The 19,115-nt window shown below is 38.5% G+C and overlaps 1 protein-coding gene across 1 annotated transcript in view; it reads right to left on the minus strand.

Moving 5' to 3' along the window:
* The window catches only part of LOC124711575 (cubilin-like), a gene marked incomplete in the record, with an annotated part of 644,865 nt that overhangs the window by 325,331 nt on the left and 300,419 nt on the right, over positions 1–19,115 (minus strand). The window contains 1 exon segment of the mRNA XM_047241722.1: positions 8,937–9,068. Within this exon segment, the coding sequence (XP_047097678.1) occupies positions 8,937–9,068 (132 nt within the window).

Genomic DNA, 19,115 nt, shown 5'->3' on the forward strand with positions numbered 1-19,115 from the left:
CATTTCATATTCTGTTGTATGCATCAGCATGGGCATTAGTTGGTGTCTTGTTCTGCGTAATAAGCCTGTCCATTGTAACAGTTGTTTCAAAGTTAATTTGCATCAAAGTACATGTTCACTATAGCAGCTTTATTTTCGTTTATTTGTTTTTTTCTTTCAACACCTCTTTTGAGTTTCTTGTTACTAAGATGCTGGTGTCTTCCGCAAATTGGTGTATTTTACTGTTACTGCTCTTTATATTGAAGTCTCTTACTTATAATAAAATGATGACTGGCCACAACACAGAAACTTGGCGCATGGTAGCCATATCATTCATGTGTTAGATCTAATAAAAAAGTTTTCCAAGTACTTTTGAAAAGACAGGCTGTAAACAAATTAGTCAGTAGTTTGTCATGGCTTCCTTTTTTGCAGTCTTTACACATTCTGGAAAAATTCTAGTAGAGAAGGACAAATATTTATAAAATATGTCAATGCTTCAGAAATTATGTCTGCACATTGTTTATTAACAAATATGCTATATTATCTACTCCTTCAGAGCGTTTTGTATTTTAGTTGTTTGCTGTACTTCTTGCATGTCTGCTGGCATGAGAAACATTGTTTTATGTACTTGCTTCATGTTTGTCCTCATAAGTGCGTAATTTTCTCAAATCATATTTTTCTCAACAAACTTCTTAGCTACATTTACAAAAAATGGTAATTTAGAAATTTTCATTTAACTGTAAATTATTAATATACTTTTTATTATTTTCTGTTCCCGTTTTTTTGTAATATTCTAAACAACTGTCTTTTTTAGGTTCATTTCTTATGAATCTGTAATTTTAACACTTTTAGTTAGTTTTTTCAGTATTGCTTTGTACTTTCTAAGACAATTATCAAACTGAGTTGTAGGGTTAATATTATGGAAATGATAGATTACTATTCACTATATAGCAGAGATGCTGAGTTGCAGTTTGGCACAACAAAAAACTGTCAAACAAATTAGCTTTTGGTCAAAAAGGCCTTCACCATAATCAGACACTACACACACACACACACACACACATACACACACACACACACACACACACACACTGGCGCAAATGCAACTCACATACACATAACCACAGTCTCTCGCTGCTGAGGTTACACCTGATCTCAGCAGCCAGAGACTGTGATTATACGTGTGTGGGTTGGATTTGCAAGAGAGAGAGAGAGTGCATGTGTGTGTGTGTGTGTGTGTGTGTGTGTGTGTGTGTGTTTTGTCTGATTCCGATGATGATCTTTGAAGCCGAAAGCTAATTTTAAACAGAGACGAGGTACTGATGGAATTAAAGCTGTGAGGACGGGGCGTGAGTCATGCTTGGGTAGCTCAGTTGGTAGAGCACTTGCCCATGAAAGGCAAAGGTCTCCAGTTCAAGTCTCTGTCAGGCACACAGTTTTAATCTGCCAGGAAGTTTCATATCAGCACACACTCCACTGCAGAGTGAAATTTCATTCTAGAAAGCTAGTTTGTTTGACAATCTTTTTGTTGTGCCTATCTGTGACTCAGTATTCTGCTATATGGTGAATAGTAATCTATCCTTTTTATAATACTGTCAATATTCCATCCTGGATTTTCCATTGTTTGAGGTGTTCTACTCCCATTTTATAAGTGCTGTAGAGGAATTATTACTGATTACATGATTTTTTTCTACCAGTAGTGGTCCAGCTGTCTCTGTAAGTTATTTTTAATATCAAAACAATGTCTAAGTGTGTCGGCACACTGCTCCATGAAGTAACGTCGCTGGTGGTTCATCAGGGTCCACACAGGATCCTCTTCGACCAGCCAATAATACTGTTATACAGAGAATCTGGATTGAGTGATTATTCATTGTAACTGTCTCCTATAGTCTGTGGATTTACACTGGTGACTCCTGACAATTTTGATTGCACATAAAATTCAATATTCTGTATTACTGCACGATAACAATGCTGCCAGCATGTGGACTTGATGCTGCACAGTTTTTACTTGTGGAAAATGTTTCTGTAGTCATGGCATCAACCATTATGGATAACACCCCACATGTCGCTTGTGTATTAAAAAGTGACAATGACACTCTCCTAGATAGTGCTACATTAATGTGCAACACAACCAAACAATGGGAGATAACAAGCAATACACTTTGCAGTCTCGTATGGGACCTTACCTTGGCAAATCGGGCTACATCTGAACAACTGAAATCCCCTCCATTGGGTTCTTGCTTAATCACTTTCAAAGAAACAACGATGCTGTTGCTCTAGAACTCATTGCAGCTGCATCTTCTCCTGTGCATCACGTTTTGCCACGTATGCAAGGTGTATACGCGGACAAGGAAAAACAATTCCCTTATTTTACGGTTAAAAATACACTTTCTCCTGGGTGATAACACACTTTTTCTGTGTTAAGTGACAGTATATTTTCACTTGGAACTGCAAAACTTATCAATCCTTTGAATGTTTATGGTTTTATACAAGGGCGCAGAATTTCCCGGCACTTTAGAAAATGAAACTCAGGGAAAAGACACGTTTTGGAAATATCTTTGATGTGCAGCAACATGTACGCTGTGTATTTTTGTATTACAAAAGTATACATTGGGATTCCATGAAACGCCACATGTTACATTCCAAATCATTGAAATCAAGATTGTGATGCGCTTTTGTAACCCAGTCATAGCTCATGTCACATGTTCTTGCCAGCTGATGACAGTGGATATTCAGAGCGTAGGACACATGATGTAGTCAGGCAACAGCAACACACAAACAGGGATAGTTAATAGTTCAAATTAATATACATGGTGTTGCTACAAGAAAAGCAAAGCTTTCACATATAATATTAGTCTCTAAGGTTAATAAGCTGCAAGAGAAGCTAAGCTTTTGCATATAATGTTGATCTTTTTTGCTCGTGTTACACTTTAGGATACATCACACAAATATGCCAGTAAAATTTTAAATAATGACATAAATGTCTGATCTTCAGGGTTCAAAATTCTTCTAAATGGCTCATCATCAAAGCGTTGAGTTTTTTAAAAAAGAGTCAAATGCTCTGTGATTTAAGAAATTCATGGTACATTCTCGCACATAGTTCAACTTGCGTAAAAGGATAGTTACTTTGAATGTAATGCTTTTCAAACCACCATTTGCAATATTTTCCCGCGACCTGTTATAAATAGGTCGTTTCAGCTGTTGCCAGAGAGCGCAGGTAACAGGCGACACAGTGCTTGTGCAGTGGGAATCCCGTATGTACGTACGTGTAAAACACTGAAAGATCACGCATTATGTCATAAAAGAAACAAGACAACAGAGGATACTCCAAGAGCATCGGAATTTCATGAACCATGCTAAAACGTCCACATTTAAAGTGCACATTCATATATCCAGATTCCCAATGAAGGGATCTTGACCTGATATTAATCTTTTCAGTGTGGTTTTCGGGAACGTCCACATTTAAAGTGCACATTCGTATATCCACATTCCCAATGAGAGGATCTCGACCTGATATTAATCTTTTCAGTGTGGTTTTCGGGATGTAAATTTTCTTGGAGCATCAGTACTGTATTATGTCACGTTTGGTTCTTTATTATGGCATAATACCATACATGCTAGAAGATGAAAATGTGCACTTGAAATGCAGCGAACAGTTGGAACTAGCCAGTACTGTGGAATGAAACATTTCGTTTCAAATACATTGACTGCCTCTGCGGAAAAAGTTAATAAAAGTCAAATTTCTTTAGCAAACAGACAAAAATAACTTCAGTGTTCTGCAAGGTGGTTAGGCTTGACTGCCAGAAAGGTGGAAATAAAAGAAAATCTGAAACTAAAAACATATGTTAGCCTCCCGTAATTATGTGAATGTATTTTAATTCACTTGATAGCTCCCGGCCACAGATATCCATTTTGTTTTCATTTGTCGTGAGAGTAAACGAAGGGGAAACAGCAAAATCACACAGATCATGTGGAGACTACCCACTACAACTTAGATTGCTCTGCACATCAGCCCCAGATCTACCATATTTGCTAACCAGGTCAATACTAAAAAAAAATCGATTTTTCAAAAATATATTCATCTTGTAGCACACATCTTTCTGAAAAGTCTGAAATACATGTGTTTGAGGAAATGTAAGACATGTTATTTGGTCTGAAGTGTCCCAAAGTGCAGTGCCAAGCCTCTTCATACAGCATTCTTCCATCGCACATCACTGTATTTCGCTCTGCAGAATTGAAACGTGTATATTTTGTAATGGATGCCATCAAACTATATTCAGAGCAGTGGAAATTGAAATGGCCAGTGGTGCCTCTCCTGCTCCCTGTTAATAGGGGAAAACAAGAACCCTTCAGAAATCTGCACTCTTTATTGCCTATTAGCTAAGAACTTGCTGTTTTGTGTGACATAAAATTAAATATAGGATGCATAAAACCAATAAAGACAAGCAAGAAAGTATACATTTCTTCAATCCTTAGTTCCTAGCATTTTTTTCCCTGTAATGTTGCTACAGCTTTAGATGGCGTGCCATCCTTTCTGCGAAAGAATCTATTACCTCATCAAAGTTTGTCAAATGTTTTGCTACATGAAAAATCAAAATGTCATTATCTAATACTGAAAAAGCTGTTAATACAAATAATACCCACGGTGGTGTGGTTTCTCGATCTGATTACGTCTATTTTGTCACTGTCTGCTGGATAAAACAAAATAGGCCTTTCTAATATTGCAGCAATTTTGTAACACACACCAAATATATGAGACTCTTTTGGCACAAATGTTCATTTTTATAACACGACAGAATATAATTCACTTAGTACCAATATCAAATGCCTATTAGGCCTACTACAAGCAAAAAGCTTTATGTTAGGAAATAGTTTTACATTTCATTCATATGCATCAGCTTCTCAAGCAAGTGATCGAAAAGTAATATAACGAAATTTTTATATAAATTTAGAATTGTCTTATTCTTCCATAATTTGTGTGACGTCCCCGTTTCTTCTCCTTCCTCGTTCTAAAATAATCTTGTCATCACCAATTCTGTAGCTATTCCTGCCATTGTCAAAATCTGTTTGCTGATTAACTTTACTAATGCTGTCAGACTCACAGGTTTAGTTGTCTCGCGATTATTCTCCGGTTAGGTATTGTTACATGTTCGTACAACACGTTTTCTGTGTTACTTCCAGAATAGAACTTAAGTGGTTGCTAGCTGGGGACTGTACTACTGGTCCTTACTCATGTAGCGACTGGCCATAAATTTCCTGTCAAAATTTCATTTTCTTGGATACACCGAGAAAATAATCATAATATTTCTCACCTGTTATTGCTGTTAGTTGTTTATTTCCAATGTGGTACTCTGAATCTATGGATTTTGCTAGTAATTATAACAACACTGATCATTCGCAAACCCAATCAACCAGATAATCAGACAGTGATTGACATTCACCAGTTCAGCTTTACTCCGCTCAGCTTGTATAGCTTCTGACAGAGACATCACATACACTATGCATTCATTCAAAAATCAACTTATGATTGATTCAGAAATCAACTTAAAATGTGTTCAAGAATGTTCAAAAACCAACAGGGATGCGTTTCAAAATCATATGAATAATCGATAGACCAACGTACGCCGGATGCTGGCGCTTTGTGAAACAAGTTTTTTTCTCACGAATATGAATTTGGCGCCCCCTTTTCCCGGTAGCATCTAGCTACTTGCTGCAACTGCTTGCACAGTCAACAGCCACATTTCTGTAGCCAGAAGCGGGAGAATCTACTATTCATAAGTGACTCAACTGCACATGTGCATGAGCCTGCTTGTAACTGCTCAAATGAACCTAATGTAAACAGTTGTGACTACATGCTCATCGGAGGCAATTAGTTGTTATGAAGCATTGCATAGTCTTTCTAAAGCATTTGACACATTTTGCTGTTGGCAGACGTTTGCATGTGCACTGTGTGTCATTGTTGCATATGGCGCATTTCCTTTGCAATTTAAGTTATTTTAGTTTTTTTCTCCCGTTATGTTTTATTGTTGAAGTATTATTCTGCAGTGGTGGGATACAGTAATATCCTTTGTTAGAGTAGCAATTCTTACCAGTCGAAATTACAAAAAATTAACAGAAACCTAAAACAATGAAAAATTCCTGGAATTTTAAAAAAATTTCTCCCAGATGAAAAAATTCCTAGGTTTTTCCCAGATCTCCCAGTTGTCCCGGGCCGTATACACCCTGCATATGGCAATATTTGCTCGGCTGTCCTGCCACTACAAACATCACCTTCACAATCTAAACTACTGCCTTTCCAGTCACACCAACGTACTATGTGGTTCACCATTGTAGAAACATCATTATGTCATCAGCAATGGTATCGAATTCAACACTTTATTAAGCCACTTGGGGAAACATGTGGACACAATAAGTGATATTATCTTTGTCCCCAACAGACAACAAATATGAGATGGTGAAAGCTGGACAACACTGCAACCTCACAAATCCATCATGGCATTTATGATAAAATTTTAAGTGGCAAGACCCCACCATAGCTACGGCGTCACTTTTGCACAGAGATTAAGAGCTGTCTTATGCCCAACCACATGTTATAGAGTCTGTGGGTTGTGAAATGCCCACTACTAGTTCAATTAACAACAGTTGTCCATGAACATGAACCACTGACACACATCTAAACTTGCCAGACAAATATATCTGATCACAGAACACAGAGAGTATATGAATAACACTGACAACAGTGGTGGCTGATGTGACTTGTACAGCAGTAAATGTGACGGCCCACCAACTATGAGCCAAGTTGGCCCCACCCAACTTCTGCTGATGCAGACATCACCACACGTGGCCGAAGCAATGTCCTTCATGTGGCATCGCCAAACTTCTGTCTCCCCACTATTCATGTCATATCTATACCCTTGTAGACCACAGTCAACTGTGTTGCCATTATACATCCGCAACACACTGCTGATCGTATCAGGCCTGTGCAGAATCCTGTTTGCTGGTATCTTGCAACATATGCCAATTCCACCTGTAACTGTCATCCTCCAGGCAATTCCCAAACTACATGCCAAGAGGCACAACAGACTTGCAGGATTTTTAAGTCACCTCGATACTCACAATGACAAAGATGCACCACAACTGTCCCACCAACTTCACAATAACAGACTTTTTGCACGTGACCACTTTAGTGTCCAATTATATCTAGTCAACAAATGCATTCTCGCATCATTCTTGCCAGAACAAATACTATACCATGCATTTGTTCGACTCCATGCAGCAAATAATTCAACAATTACAGCTAACAAGTCTGCATACTAGCCCCCGGACACTTATAATCGCATATGTAACAGAACCAGTTATCAGAGCAGACTTTCTTAAGCACTTCTACTTGGCTCCAGACCTGACTAATGGCATGCTAATTAACACAACCAGCAATTGCTCCACCGCAGGTGCTGTTGGCCATGCCCCTTTGGCTGCCCAATATAATGGCACATTCTACTTCTGATGGCAACCCCCACCCCCATACACACATTCCAAGGTCACTGGCTCCTTCAGGAGTGCCTCCACACCATCAGCCATATTTAGCACATTCAACAACTCTACTTCAACTTTTGTGAAACAAACTTTCAGCTTTGACATGATAAAATGTTATCCAACACTGAATTCAAGACAGGAACTACAAACAACATTGCAATACACTGACGAGCTACGTCAACACCCATTGCCACTACTTCACTAACACCTTTACCACCATCCATGGAGACACCTACAGCACAGGTACTGGATACTCCTACAGAGGACAGTACACCACCGTGTGCTTGCCCATCCATTACCGAGTCTTCATGTAGCCTCCTAACACAGTGATTCAGACAGCGTACCATTATCAACAGAACAATTCACAAGCTCACCACCATCTCCAGTTTCACTGTGAGACACTGACCACATCAACTACTGCCAGATCCACTTAGGACTGCCAAAGTTATTGTGGACAAGCTCTTACCTGCAAGGATAGTTCACTCCTCCAACAGTTCCTGGGATTCACCTATAAAAAACGCCGCTAAACGAAAGGATATCTTGGGTTGTGTGTTGATTACAAAATTCTCAATGCTTCTATCATTATGGACACCTACAAAGTTAACATACGCCACATTAAAGATCTCTTCAAAATGCATCTTTTGTGTGATTTGTTGTGGCAAAGTGTCTGGAAACGTGACGTAGAGGGATAAATAAGCTACCTATAGATTTTATCTTGAAGTTAGCTCTTGATATATTACTTACTAGTTGATTTAGAAATGGTAAGGAGATAAACTATGTAAACATTTGACTAGAGCGTGATATTGCTCCTACCTCCCCTGAAAACTGGGTTCTGGTGACAGACTAAACTATAGTGCATCCTGAGGTCTAAGTTAGTTCTGACTGACAAATGTCACAGCCTTCCCCACTATGGACACAATGAGTTACTCCAGCTTATTTACCTAAATGTAATGTACCAGCAATAGATGAAACTCTGCTATTGATGTTTTCGATCTGTTACCGACCTATGAAGAACATGAGCACTTAAAATCAAAAAGGTGGCCTGAGCTGCTAGAATTGGCAGTTATGTGTGCCTGAGGTGTGCTTGCTTGTGTGTACGAATCGTGTATGTTTCACTTTTGCTGATGAAGGCTGTGGCTGAAAGCTTTGTGTAAGTGCCTTTTAATTGAGCCTCTCTGCAACTTAATGTATCTTCTTTACAGTAAGTAGCAATCTAGCTTTTCCTACACTGTTGATATTCCTACATGGAGATTCCATTCTGAATGTGTAACAATATTGTTTGTTTGTATGTATGTATGTTTGCAAGAGAGAGAGAGAGAGAGAGAGAGAGAGAGAGAGACATATGGGGGAGGGGATGGGGGGAGAGAAAGTACACCAAAGCAAATTTTAAACCATTAAAAGAGGAAATGTTTCAAGACACTAACCTCTGAACGCCGATGTCCCACAAATTTGACAAATAATTTGTTGCCTGTTGTTTGTAACTGATCAGTTGGTTTTGGCCCACAATATTTGCCATTTCCCAAGAGCGGTGAGTCTTCAGAGCCACCATTTTTCAACTGTAAAAAAGTTAAAAAAGTATCACTTTAGGTCAAGATAGGCTACAGCTAAACAAGTTACTCTTGGGTGCATGTAGTAATTCATAGAATGATATTTCTAAGATGATAAATAACATAGGTAAAATGAAAGAATACTAATAACCTATCAGTGTAGATATCCTTAAGAGCATTAGAAAATGTAAGAAAAGGTAAAATTACTTTTCTAATGCAATGGAACATAAGTGGGTTAAGTTTAAACTATCCACATGGCAGATAAACAAGAATCAATGACTTGCAAATCATCTTGTCAGAAAGGGCAAATATCACAGGTGTTTGCTTGAATAAACATTGGTTTACGAACGTCAATATAAAATTCTTTCATAATTATTGAAATTTATATCCTAACAGGAGATTTTATAAGAATACTGTAACCTGTGGAAGACCCTGCACGCCTCTGGAAAGGTCGATGGAATGAAGAAGACATGATTTTGGTCCACTTTATAAAGTATGCATGCTTGAAAGCTGCTTTGTAGAGTTTGGAGAAAATATTGTTTTAGAACATTCTAAACACATCACCCTATCTATAGAGCTATCTAAAACAACAGAACTGCTCTGAAAAACCTACATCAAGTGACAGTTCAGCACAAAAAATATGAGCTTGTTTCATCATAGTGATGGGTGTAGTGGACTACAGATAATAATAATTGAAGTTCTAAAACTTTTACAATAAACTTTCCCTCTTACTGTATTATGCCACAAAACTGTATCAAATAAAGCGAAGTGAATTACTGGAAAAAGACACCTACTCAAGGAACTAAAACACAATAAAAGTCCCAACTTTGTCATCTACATAAAAAGGTACAAAAATATTTTTAAGAAGGTTGTAATAAGGTGGCAAATAATAGATTTATTTTGGAAAGTGTAAATAAGTCAAAGGCACTATGCTCAATTATCGAAGCCAAAACCGGCCCTATAGTTAGTGGCCATGATATTTCAGATATCAAGATAGAACACAAAACTCATAAATCCTGTTCAAATATCACAACTGTATAATGAATTCTTTATAAATGTCAAGAAATCTAACAATAAAGTAGAAAATTACATAGGAAAGGTAAATTTCTTTGCCCTGGACAATTTGAAGATGAACTATTCAGAAAATTCAGCATAATTAAAACAAAACCTATAGAAAATGCAATACTCTCACTCATAAATAAAACATCAATAGAGGAGAATGCAATATCAACAACGGTGCTAGAAGCAGTCTCTAGGCAGTGACTGTCCACAATAGTTAATCAGTCCTTCAAAAAAGATTTTTCCCATATATTCAAATGCACAAAAGAACACATGGGAAATAATTGTCCAGTCTCTATTCTTACACCATTCTCAATAATATCTGAAACCATTAACACAATATGAATTCAAAATTTTGTTCAAAAATTTAATACAATTTCAAAAAGGGAAAATGGGTTTCAAAAAAGAAGAAATACCATAGTATCTGCTAGCGACAAATCAGTAGCCACAAACAGCTCCTCTCTACACAACTCTCTGCATGCCACAGCAATTTTTATAACATATCAAAGTCATCTGATAGTGTGAGACACTGCTTAATACTGTCTAAGTTGTAAAAATATTGAATTAGGAGTGTTGTATTACAATAGTCTAAGTCCAACCTAACCAGCTGATAAAAAAGAAGACATGAAGACATAATGCTTAAGAACAGAAAACCACTTCACAAGGAGTCCCTCAAACATTCAATCTTCGATCTGTTCTGTTTCTGCTTTACAAGAACAATCTGCCACTCAGTTTTACCTTGCAGATTACACATATACAGTAACAGAAACTAACTGTACAGACTATATTTCTCAAAATTTAATAAATACCAAAGGAAAATTAGATAACTGGTTTAATTTAATTGGGGTTGAAACTAAGCACAGAAAAAATCAGTTAATGTTGTTGCGGTCTTCAGTCCTGAGATTGGTTTGATGCAGCTCTCCATGCTACCCTATCCTGAGCAAGCTTCTTCATCTCCCAATACTTACTGCAACCTACATCCTTCTGAATCTGCTTAGTGTATTCATCTCTTGGTCTCCCTCTACGATTTTTACCCTCCATGCTGCCCTCCAATACTAAACTGGTGATCCCTTGATGCCTCAGAACATGTCCTACCAACCGATCCCTTCTTCTAGTCAATTTGTGCCACAAACTTCTCTTCTCCCCAATCCTATTCAATACTTCCTCATTAGTTATGTGATCTACCCATCTAATCTTCAGCATTCTTCTGTAGCACCACATCTTGAAAGCTTCTATTCTCTTCTTGTCCAAACTATTTATCGTCCATGTTTCACTTCTACACATGGCTACACTCCATACAAATACTTTCAGAAACGGGGGACTTCCTGACACTTAAACCTATACTCGATGTTAACAAATTTCTCTTCTTCAGAAATGCTTTCCTTGCCATTGCCAGTCTACATTTTATATCCTCTCTACTTCAACCATCATCAGTTATTTTGCTCCCCAAGTAGCAGAACTCCTTTACTACTTTAAGTGTCTCATTTCCTAATCTAATTCCCTCAGCATCACCCAACATAATTCGACTACATTCCATTATCCTTGTTTTGCTTTTGTTGATGTTCATCTTATATCCTCCTTTCAAGACACTATCCATTCCGTTCAACTCCTCTTCCATGTCCTTTGCTGTCTCTGACAGAATTACAATGTCATCGACGAACCTCAAGGTTTTTATTTCTTCTCCATGGATTTTAATACCCACTCCGAATTTTTCTTTTGTTTCCTTTACTGCTTGCTCAATATACAGATTGAATAACATCGGGGAGAGGCTACAACCCTGTCTCACTCCATTCCCAACCACTAGTTCCCTTTGATGTCCCTCGACTCTTATAACTGCCATCTGGTTTCTGACAAATTGTAAATAGCTTGTCGCTCCCTGTATTTTACCCCTGCCACCTTCAGAATTTGAAAGAGAGTATTCCAATCAACATTGTCAAAAGCTTTCTCCAAGTCTATAAATATTTGGAATGTAGGTTTGCCTTTCCTTAATCTAGCTTCGAAGATAAGTCGTAGTGTCAGTATTGCCTCATGTGTTCCAATATTTCTATGGAATCCAAACTGATCTTCCCCGAGGTCGGCTTCTACTAGTTTTTCCATTTGTCTGTAAAGAATTCGTGTTAGTATTTTGCAGCTGTGACTTATTAAACTGATAGTTCGGTAATTTTCACATCTGCCAAACCTGCTTTCTTTGGGATTGGAATTAGTATATTCTTCTTGAAGTCTGAGGGTATTTCGCCTGTCTCATACATCTTGTTCACCAGATGGTAGAGTTTTGTCAGGACTGTCTCTCCCAAGGCTGTCAGTAGTTCTAATGGAATGTTCTCTACTCCCGGAGCTTTGTTGCAACTCAGGTCTTTCAGTGCTCTGTCAAACTCTTCACGCAGTATCATATCTCTCATTTCATCTTCATCTTCATCTACATCCTCTTCCATTTCCATAATATTGTCGTCAAGAACATTGCCCTTGTATAGACCCTCTATATACTCCTTCCACCTTTCTGCTTTCCCTTCTTTGCTTAGAACTGGGTTTCCATCTGAGCTCTTGATATTCATACAAGTGGCTCTCTTTTCTCCAAAGGTCTCTTTAATTTTCCTGTAGGCAGTATCTATCTTACCCCTAGTGAGATAAGCCTCTACATCCTTACATTTTTCCTCTAGCCATCCCTGCTTAGCCATTTTGCACTTCCTGTCGATCTCATTTTTGAGACGTTTGTATTCCTTTTTGCCTGCTTCATTACTGCATTTTTATATTTTCTCCTTTCATCAATTAAATTCAATATTTCTTCTGTTACCCAAGGATTTCTACTAGCCCTCGTCTTTTTACCTACTTGATCCTCTGCTGCCTTCACCACTTCATCCCTCAAAGCTACCCATTCTTCTTCTACTGTATTTCGTTCCCCCATTGTGGTCAGAGTCCACATCTGCCCCTGGAAATGTCTTACAATTTAAAACCTGGTTCCTAAATCTTTGTCTTACCATTATATAATCTATCTGAAACCTGTCAGTATCTCCAGGCTTCTTCCATGTATACAATCTTCTTTTTTGATTCTTGGACCAAGTGTTAGCTATGATTAGGTTGCGCTCTGTGCAAAATTCTACCAGGAGGCTTCCTCTTTCGTTTCTTACCCCCAATCCATATTCACCTACTACGTTTCCTTCTCTCCCTTCTCCTACTGACGAATTACAGGCAACCATGACTATTAAATTTTCATCTACCTTCACTGTCTGAATAATTTCTTTTATTTTATCATACATTTCTTCAATTTCTTCATCATCTGCAGAGCTAGTTGACATATAAACTTGTGCTACTATGGTAGGCGTGGGTTTCATATCTATCTTGGCCACAATAATGCGTTCACTATGCTGTTTGTAGTAGCTTACCCACATTCCTATTTTCCTATTCATTATTAAACCTATTCCTGCATTACCCCTATTTGATTTTGTGTTTATAACTCAGTAGCCACCTGACCATAAGTCTTGTTCCTCCTGCCACCAAACTTCACTAATTCCCACTATATCTAACTTTAACCTATCCATTTCCCTTTTTAAATTTTCTAACCTACCTGCCCGATTAAGGGATCTGACATTCCACACTCCGATCCGTAGAACGCCAGTTTTCTTTCTCCTGATAACGACATCCTCCTTAGTAGTCCCCGCCCGGAGATCCGAATGGGGGACTATTTTACCTCTGGAATGTTTTACCCAAGAGGACGCCATCATCGTTTAACCATACAGTGAAGCTGCATGCCCTTGGGAAAAATTACGGCCGTAGTTTCCCCTTGCTTTCAGCCGTTCACAGTACCAGCACAGCAAGGCTGTTTTGGTTAGTGTTACAAGGCCAGATCAGTCAATCATCCAGACTGTTGCCCCTGCAACTACTGAAAAGGCTGCTGCCCCTCTTCAGGAACCACACGTTTGTCTGGCCTCTCAACAGATACCCCTCCATTGTGGTTGCACCTACGGTACGGCTATCTGTATCGCTGAGGCACGCAAGCCTCCCCACCAACGGCAAGGTCCATGCTTCATGGTGGGGGAGGGGGGCGGGGGGCTAAAGTAGTTTAACATAAAACAAGCAAAGCTACAGGATATTCAAATCTATAACAAAAAACAGGATTTGCACAAAGCTAGCTGTGTAAAATGCAATTAGTAAAAAATTTATCAGAAGTCTCGAATTCACTATACCCTACAAATAAATCAAATAGCCTGGTATTTGCAGTGATAATACTACACAATGCAACCAGTATGCACATCAGGGGTATAGTACATCACAGCTACATCAAATCAGTAATAATGTGTGGAATTACATTCTGGGGCAGCTCGAACAATACATCTCGAATGTTAACATTCCAAAAGTCCACCATTATAAATCTGCACAAGGCAAAGTGAAGAACACCAAGTTGCCTACTTAAAAAATCATAAACCGTTCCCTCATTGTACACCTATGAACTGATTCTCTTTGTTCACAGCATGTGCGATTTATATGTCACAAATCAATTTCAACCTGAATACAAGACTAGGTATCAAAATAATTTTATGCTGCCTACCCATCATTTGAAACTTTATGCTCAAACTCAGTCATACATGGGAATTTTGAAAATTTCCTCAACTGATTGGAAAGCTGTCTGTGTCACCTGGTGCACTTAGGACCAAAAATTGCCTTATTTAGAGACTTCAACATATATACCAGAGAAGATAGTGATAGAGAGAGTACTTCTATGAACTTAGCAACCATCTACGGACTGTTTGTGGCAAATTATCTACCAATAAAAGGAAATGTTTATCTTGACACAATTGCCACAAATCTAAATAGTTGGGACTACAAAGTAAGTGTGTTTGACTATTTACTTGCAGATCACTGTGCAGTGATCATGAAGCTATGGACTAACTCTGATATTACACAACAGATTCTCAGCAGGTATTTCAATTGTTGTTGTGCTCTTCAGTCCAGAGACTGGTTTGATGCAGCTCTCCATGCTACTCTATCCTGTGCAAGTTTCTTCATCTCCCAGTATCTACTGCAGCCTACATCCTTCTGAATCTGTAAAGTGTATTCATCTCTCAGTCTCACTCTACGATTTTTACCCTCCACGCTGCCCTCCAATAGACACACCACAAAGAAAATTTTAGAGCTTTTCAAAACTGCAGTCCCTTCTACAGATTGGCAAAAAATATTTAAAGAATTGGCAGCAAATTATGATTCAGTTGCATGTTCCAGACCATTAAAGTCTGATTTGATGAAAATTTTTCAGGAGATAACCAACTGCCAAATCGTAATGTACACTGAAAATTGTCAAAGTAAGGAGGTAGTATACTCCTCGGTTAGCTAAAATAAAATGTATTGTTCAGATACTAAATGATAAGGTCAAAGCAGCTAAAGATACTGATAATAAGGATAGACTGTATCGTAATTATTTACAGGCCAAAAGGATCTAAAGGAAGGAAGCAGACGAAGCAAAGAAGAAAATGGCTGGTCCCGACGGAGGTTCGAGTCCTTCCTCGGGCATGGGTGTGTGTGTTTGTCCTTAGGATAATTTAGGTTATGAAGTGTGTAAGATTAGGGACTGCTGACCTTAGCAGTTAAGTCCCATAAGATTTCACACACATTTGAACAAGAAGGAAAGTAATGTCAATTATACTGAAGAAATTCACAATCCTTGCAAGGCCACCACTTGCTCTTATTTGTGCAGTCCACATGAATTTAATGAACAATTTTTAAAGATAATGGAAAGCACAGTAGGTGAAATTCCTGACTTTCTATTAGATCCTACAGTTGCAGTGAAATTTGAAAATAAATGCAGCATGGTACTGTGGAAGATAGTGTGTATAAACAGCATAAAAAAATTGTAAAACACATCTCATCAGGAAGTCCTGATATTTATGACATTCCCTGTACTATGTTAAAAATTATAATACATGAAATTGCAGAAAGTGCTGACAGTAGTAATGAATAAATCCCTCCATGCTGGGGAAATTCCGACTTCCTAAAAGTGGCATGCACAATTGCTGTTTACAACAATTGTAATACAAATGAAGTGTCAAGCTGCACGCCCATATCTGTAACATCAATATTCACTGGAGCGAAGGGATCCCTAATGGTTATGATGTACAACATGGCTTTTGGAAGGGCAAGTCAAGTTAACAGCAGCATCTGACTTAGATACAAGTATTTGACATGGTTTCTTTTAGGACAAAGGGTCTATAGCACTGGCACTTTGTGACCTTAGTAAGGCACTCAACTGTACTCCACGTAAGTCCCTGCTTGGCAAGCTAACATCATATGGTATTGGAGGATCTATTATGCCAACTCTTAAACTCTACCTGAACAACAGACAACAGATAGTGTTAGTGCAAGGAGCAGACTCAGGTGAAAAGAAGGTACAACATGGTATGCCACAGAGAGTTATAAATGAGCCTCTGCTACTCCTGCCTTTAGTAACAAAATAGGCTCCAATGGGCACACGATGCAGTTCACAGATGATAAAAACTCATTCTCAAAAGGAAAGAATATTGTTCAGGCTGTTCATTAAGCATTAATTCTATTCAGTGAAGTGAGGGCCCGGTTTATCATGAGCAAGATGAAAGTTAATGAAGACAAAACACAGAGGATGACATACAGCCTCAGTGACACTGGGGCCCTGGGTGCCACAGCAGTTGTTAAATTTCATTTCTACCAAGTTAACCTGGCAACAGCACTCTAAACATGTAAATTCCAAACTTTCATGGGTCCTGACCCCTTGAAAAAACTAAAAAGTATAACAACAGAACAGTACTGTTAACAGTGTACTATGTAATGTTCCACAGCCACATCAGTTATAGGATGTTGCTGTGGGGCCATTATGCACGTCACAATAATAAGCTTTTATTGCAAAAGAAAGCTATGAGGATCAATACCTTAAGCAACAAAAAACTGATTACTGTAAATGAATTTTTTTCCAGGTTAGGAGTTTTGACTGTTCCCAGCCAGAGTATATTCAACTGCCTCATTCACATAAAGATAAATCTTAAGACCTACAGAAAGAGAAAAGAAGTTCATCAGTACTGCATTTGCAATAAAGATAGGCCAAGATGTCAATTAATCAAGACAAAAACAACTTACTAATGATGGCACTAAAACTATTTAGTGCAGTACCTATGGACATTTAGTCCATGCCAATAGAGAAACTTAGAACAAACATGTTGTGTAAATTAAAGGAGCATCCTCTGTATAGTATTGAAGAAATCTTCTTCAGTGATAGCTCAGTGTCTACTTGAGCTGCAACTCAGTACTTTCTAGTTGTTAACTTTAACATGTTTCATAGTCAACACAAAAGTTTTTTGAGTATGATATCCCATCATAATGTAGAAAGCTGTATTGGAGAAAACAACATTTTGGCCATGGTTACAGGGTCTTCTTCTGGCTCAGTCAACTGACCCTGGCCACAGGAGCGTACATAATCATGTTTTATAGTATTCATGTCAGCACACAGTTTAAATTGCAATATTGTATTCATTTTGTGGTAATATTATTGTATATTAACACTGTGTGTCCAATCATGGCTGATGGAGGACAGAGAATGGATAATAAATTAATACAAAAATTTATAATGAAGTGTAAGTAAAAGATTTGCTGGATATTAATTTAGAGACACTGAATAAAAAGTCTCATATGACAAACTGGTGTAGAAATGTTATTATTCTACTAACGAATTTATGAGGGATGACCTGAGAATTTGAGCAGGAGAGAATGCATACCTAAAATTTTTTAAAAAATCCACTGTATATCAAGCACAATGTATTGTAAAAATGATATTTTAAGAAAAACTGTAAACTGATTTCTCTCTCTCTCTCTCTCTCTCACACACACACACACACACACACACACACACACACACACACACACACACACACACAGAGAGAGAGAGAGAGAGAGAGAGAGAGAGAGAGAGAAGCACATGTGCACTCACAAACACACACACATACACACACACACACACACACACACATGGTCTTTAAATATGTCTGCTTGTGTCTGTATATGTGTGGATGGATATGTGTGTGTGTGGGAGTGTATACCCGTCCTTTTTTCCCCATAAGGTAAGTCTTCCCCGCTCCCGGGATTGGAATGACTCCTTACCCTCTCCCTTAAAACCCACATCCTTTCGTCTTTCCCTCTCCTTCCCTCTTTCCTGATGAGGCAACAGTTTGTTGCGAAAGCTTGAATTTTGTGTGTCTGTCGACCTGCCAGCACTTTCATTTGGTAAGTCACATCATCTTTGTTTTTTACGTGTTTTAGCGGCAACACAACCACCTAACCTTCATGCACATCGCTGTCTACCAACCCAAGTTCACCACAGGATCAACTTAACCATCACTTTTTCGCCTTTTTTCATACCAGATCTCCAGTTACTTTCTAGTTCACCCTTATCTCTCCCCTTTTATCTTTCATTTTCATTTCAACCTCATGTTACACTTTCCACCTTCTAATACCATGTCACCCTCACAACACCCCCACAACGACCCCATTAAGTTTTATTTACATTCCCTCCGCAAACATGCCTTCACCCTAGCCAGATTACGCTCGCATATTTTATTTTCTCAGGCTTGTCTGACATTTGGCATAACCCCCAAAGGCCTCACACTTAAAGTTCCCATCTCTGGCTGCAACCCTTCTTTCCATCAGTCCCTACACCAGTTCCAAACTGAACAATCCATTGCCCTCACCCACCTAATCCTTCACCTACACATCTACTCAGCCAATGAACACACCCGTCAACTCCTATCCTTAATAAAAGTCCTCAATCTTTCCTCTCCCACATCCACACCGGCTATTCAGAGCATCCTCCTACAGGCCAACCGCAAATTAGAACAACATGCCACCCTTCACCTCAAAAAACTATCCAATCTCCTGGTTTCCCACCTCCGGAAAGGCAACTCACTCACCCTTCAAAATTTTTCCAGCAAACCTCAACCACCTCTCATTGCACACAAACCCAGTCTCTCCCATCTACTCAGTCTCCCA

Source organism: Schistocerca piceifrons, chromosome 8 (assembly GCF_021461385.2).
Source record: "Schistocerca piceifrons isolate TAMUIC-IGC-003096 chromosome 8, iqSchPice1.1, whole genome shotgun sequence".
Classification (NCBI taxonomy): Eukaryota; Metazoa; Arthropoda; class Insecta; order Orthoptera; family Acrididae; genus Schistocerca; species Schistocerca piceifrons.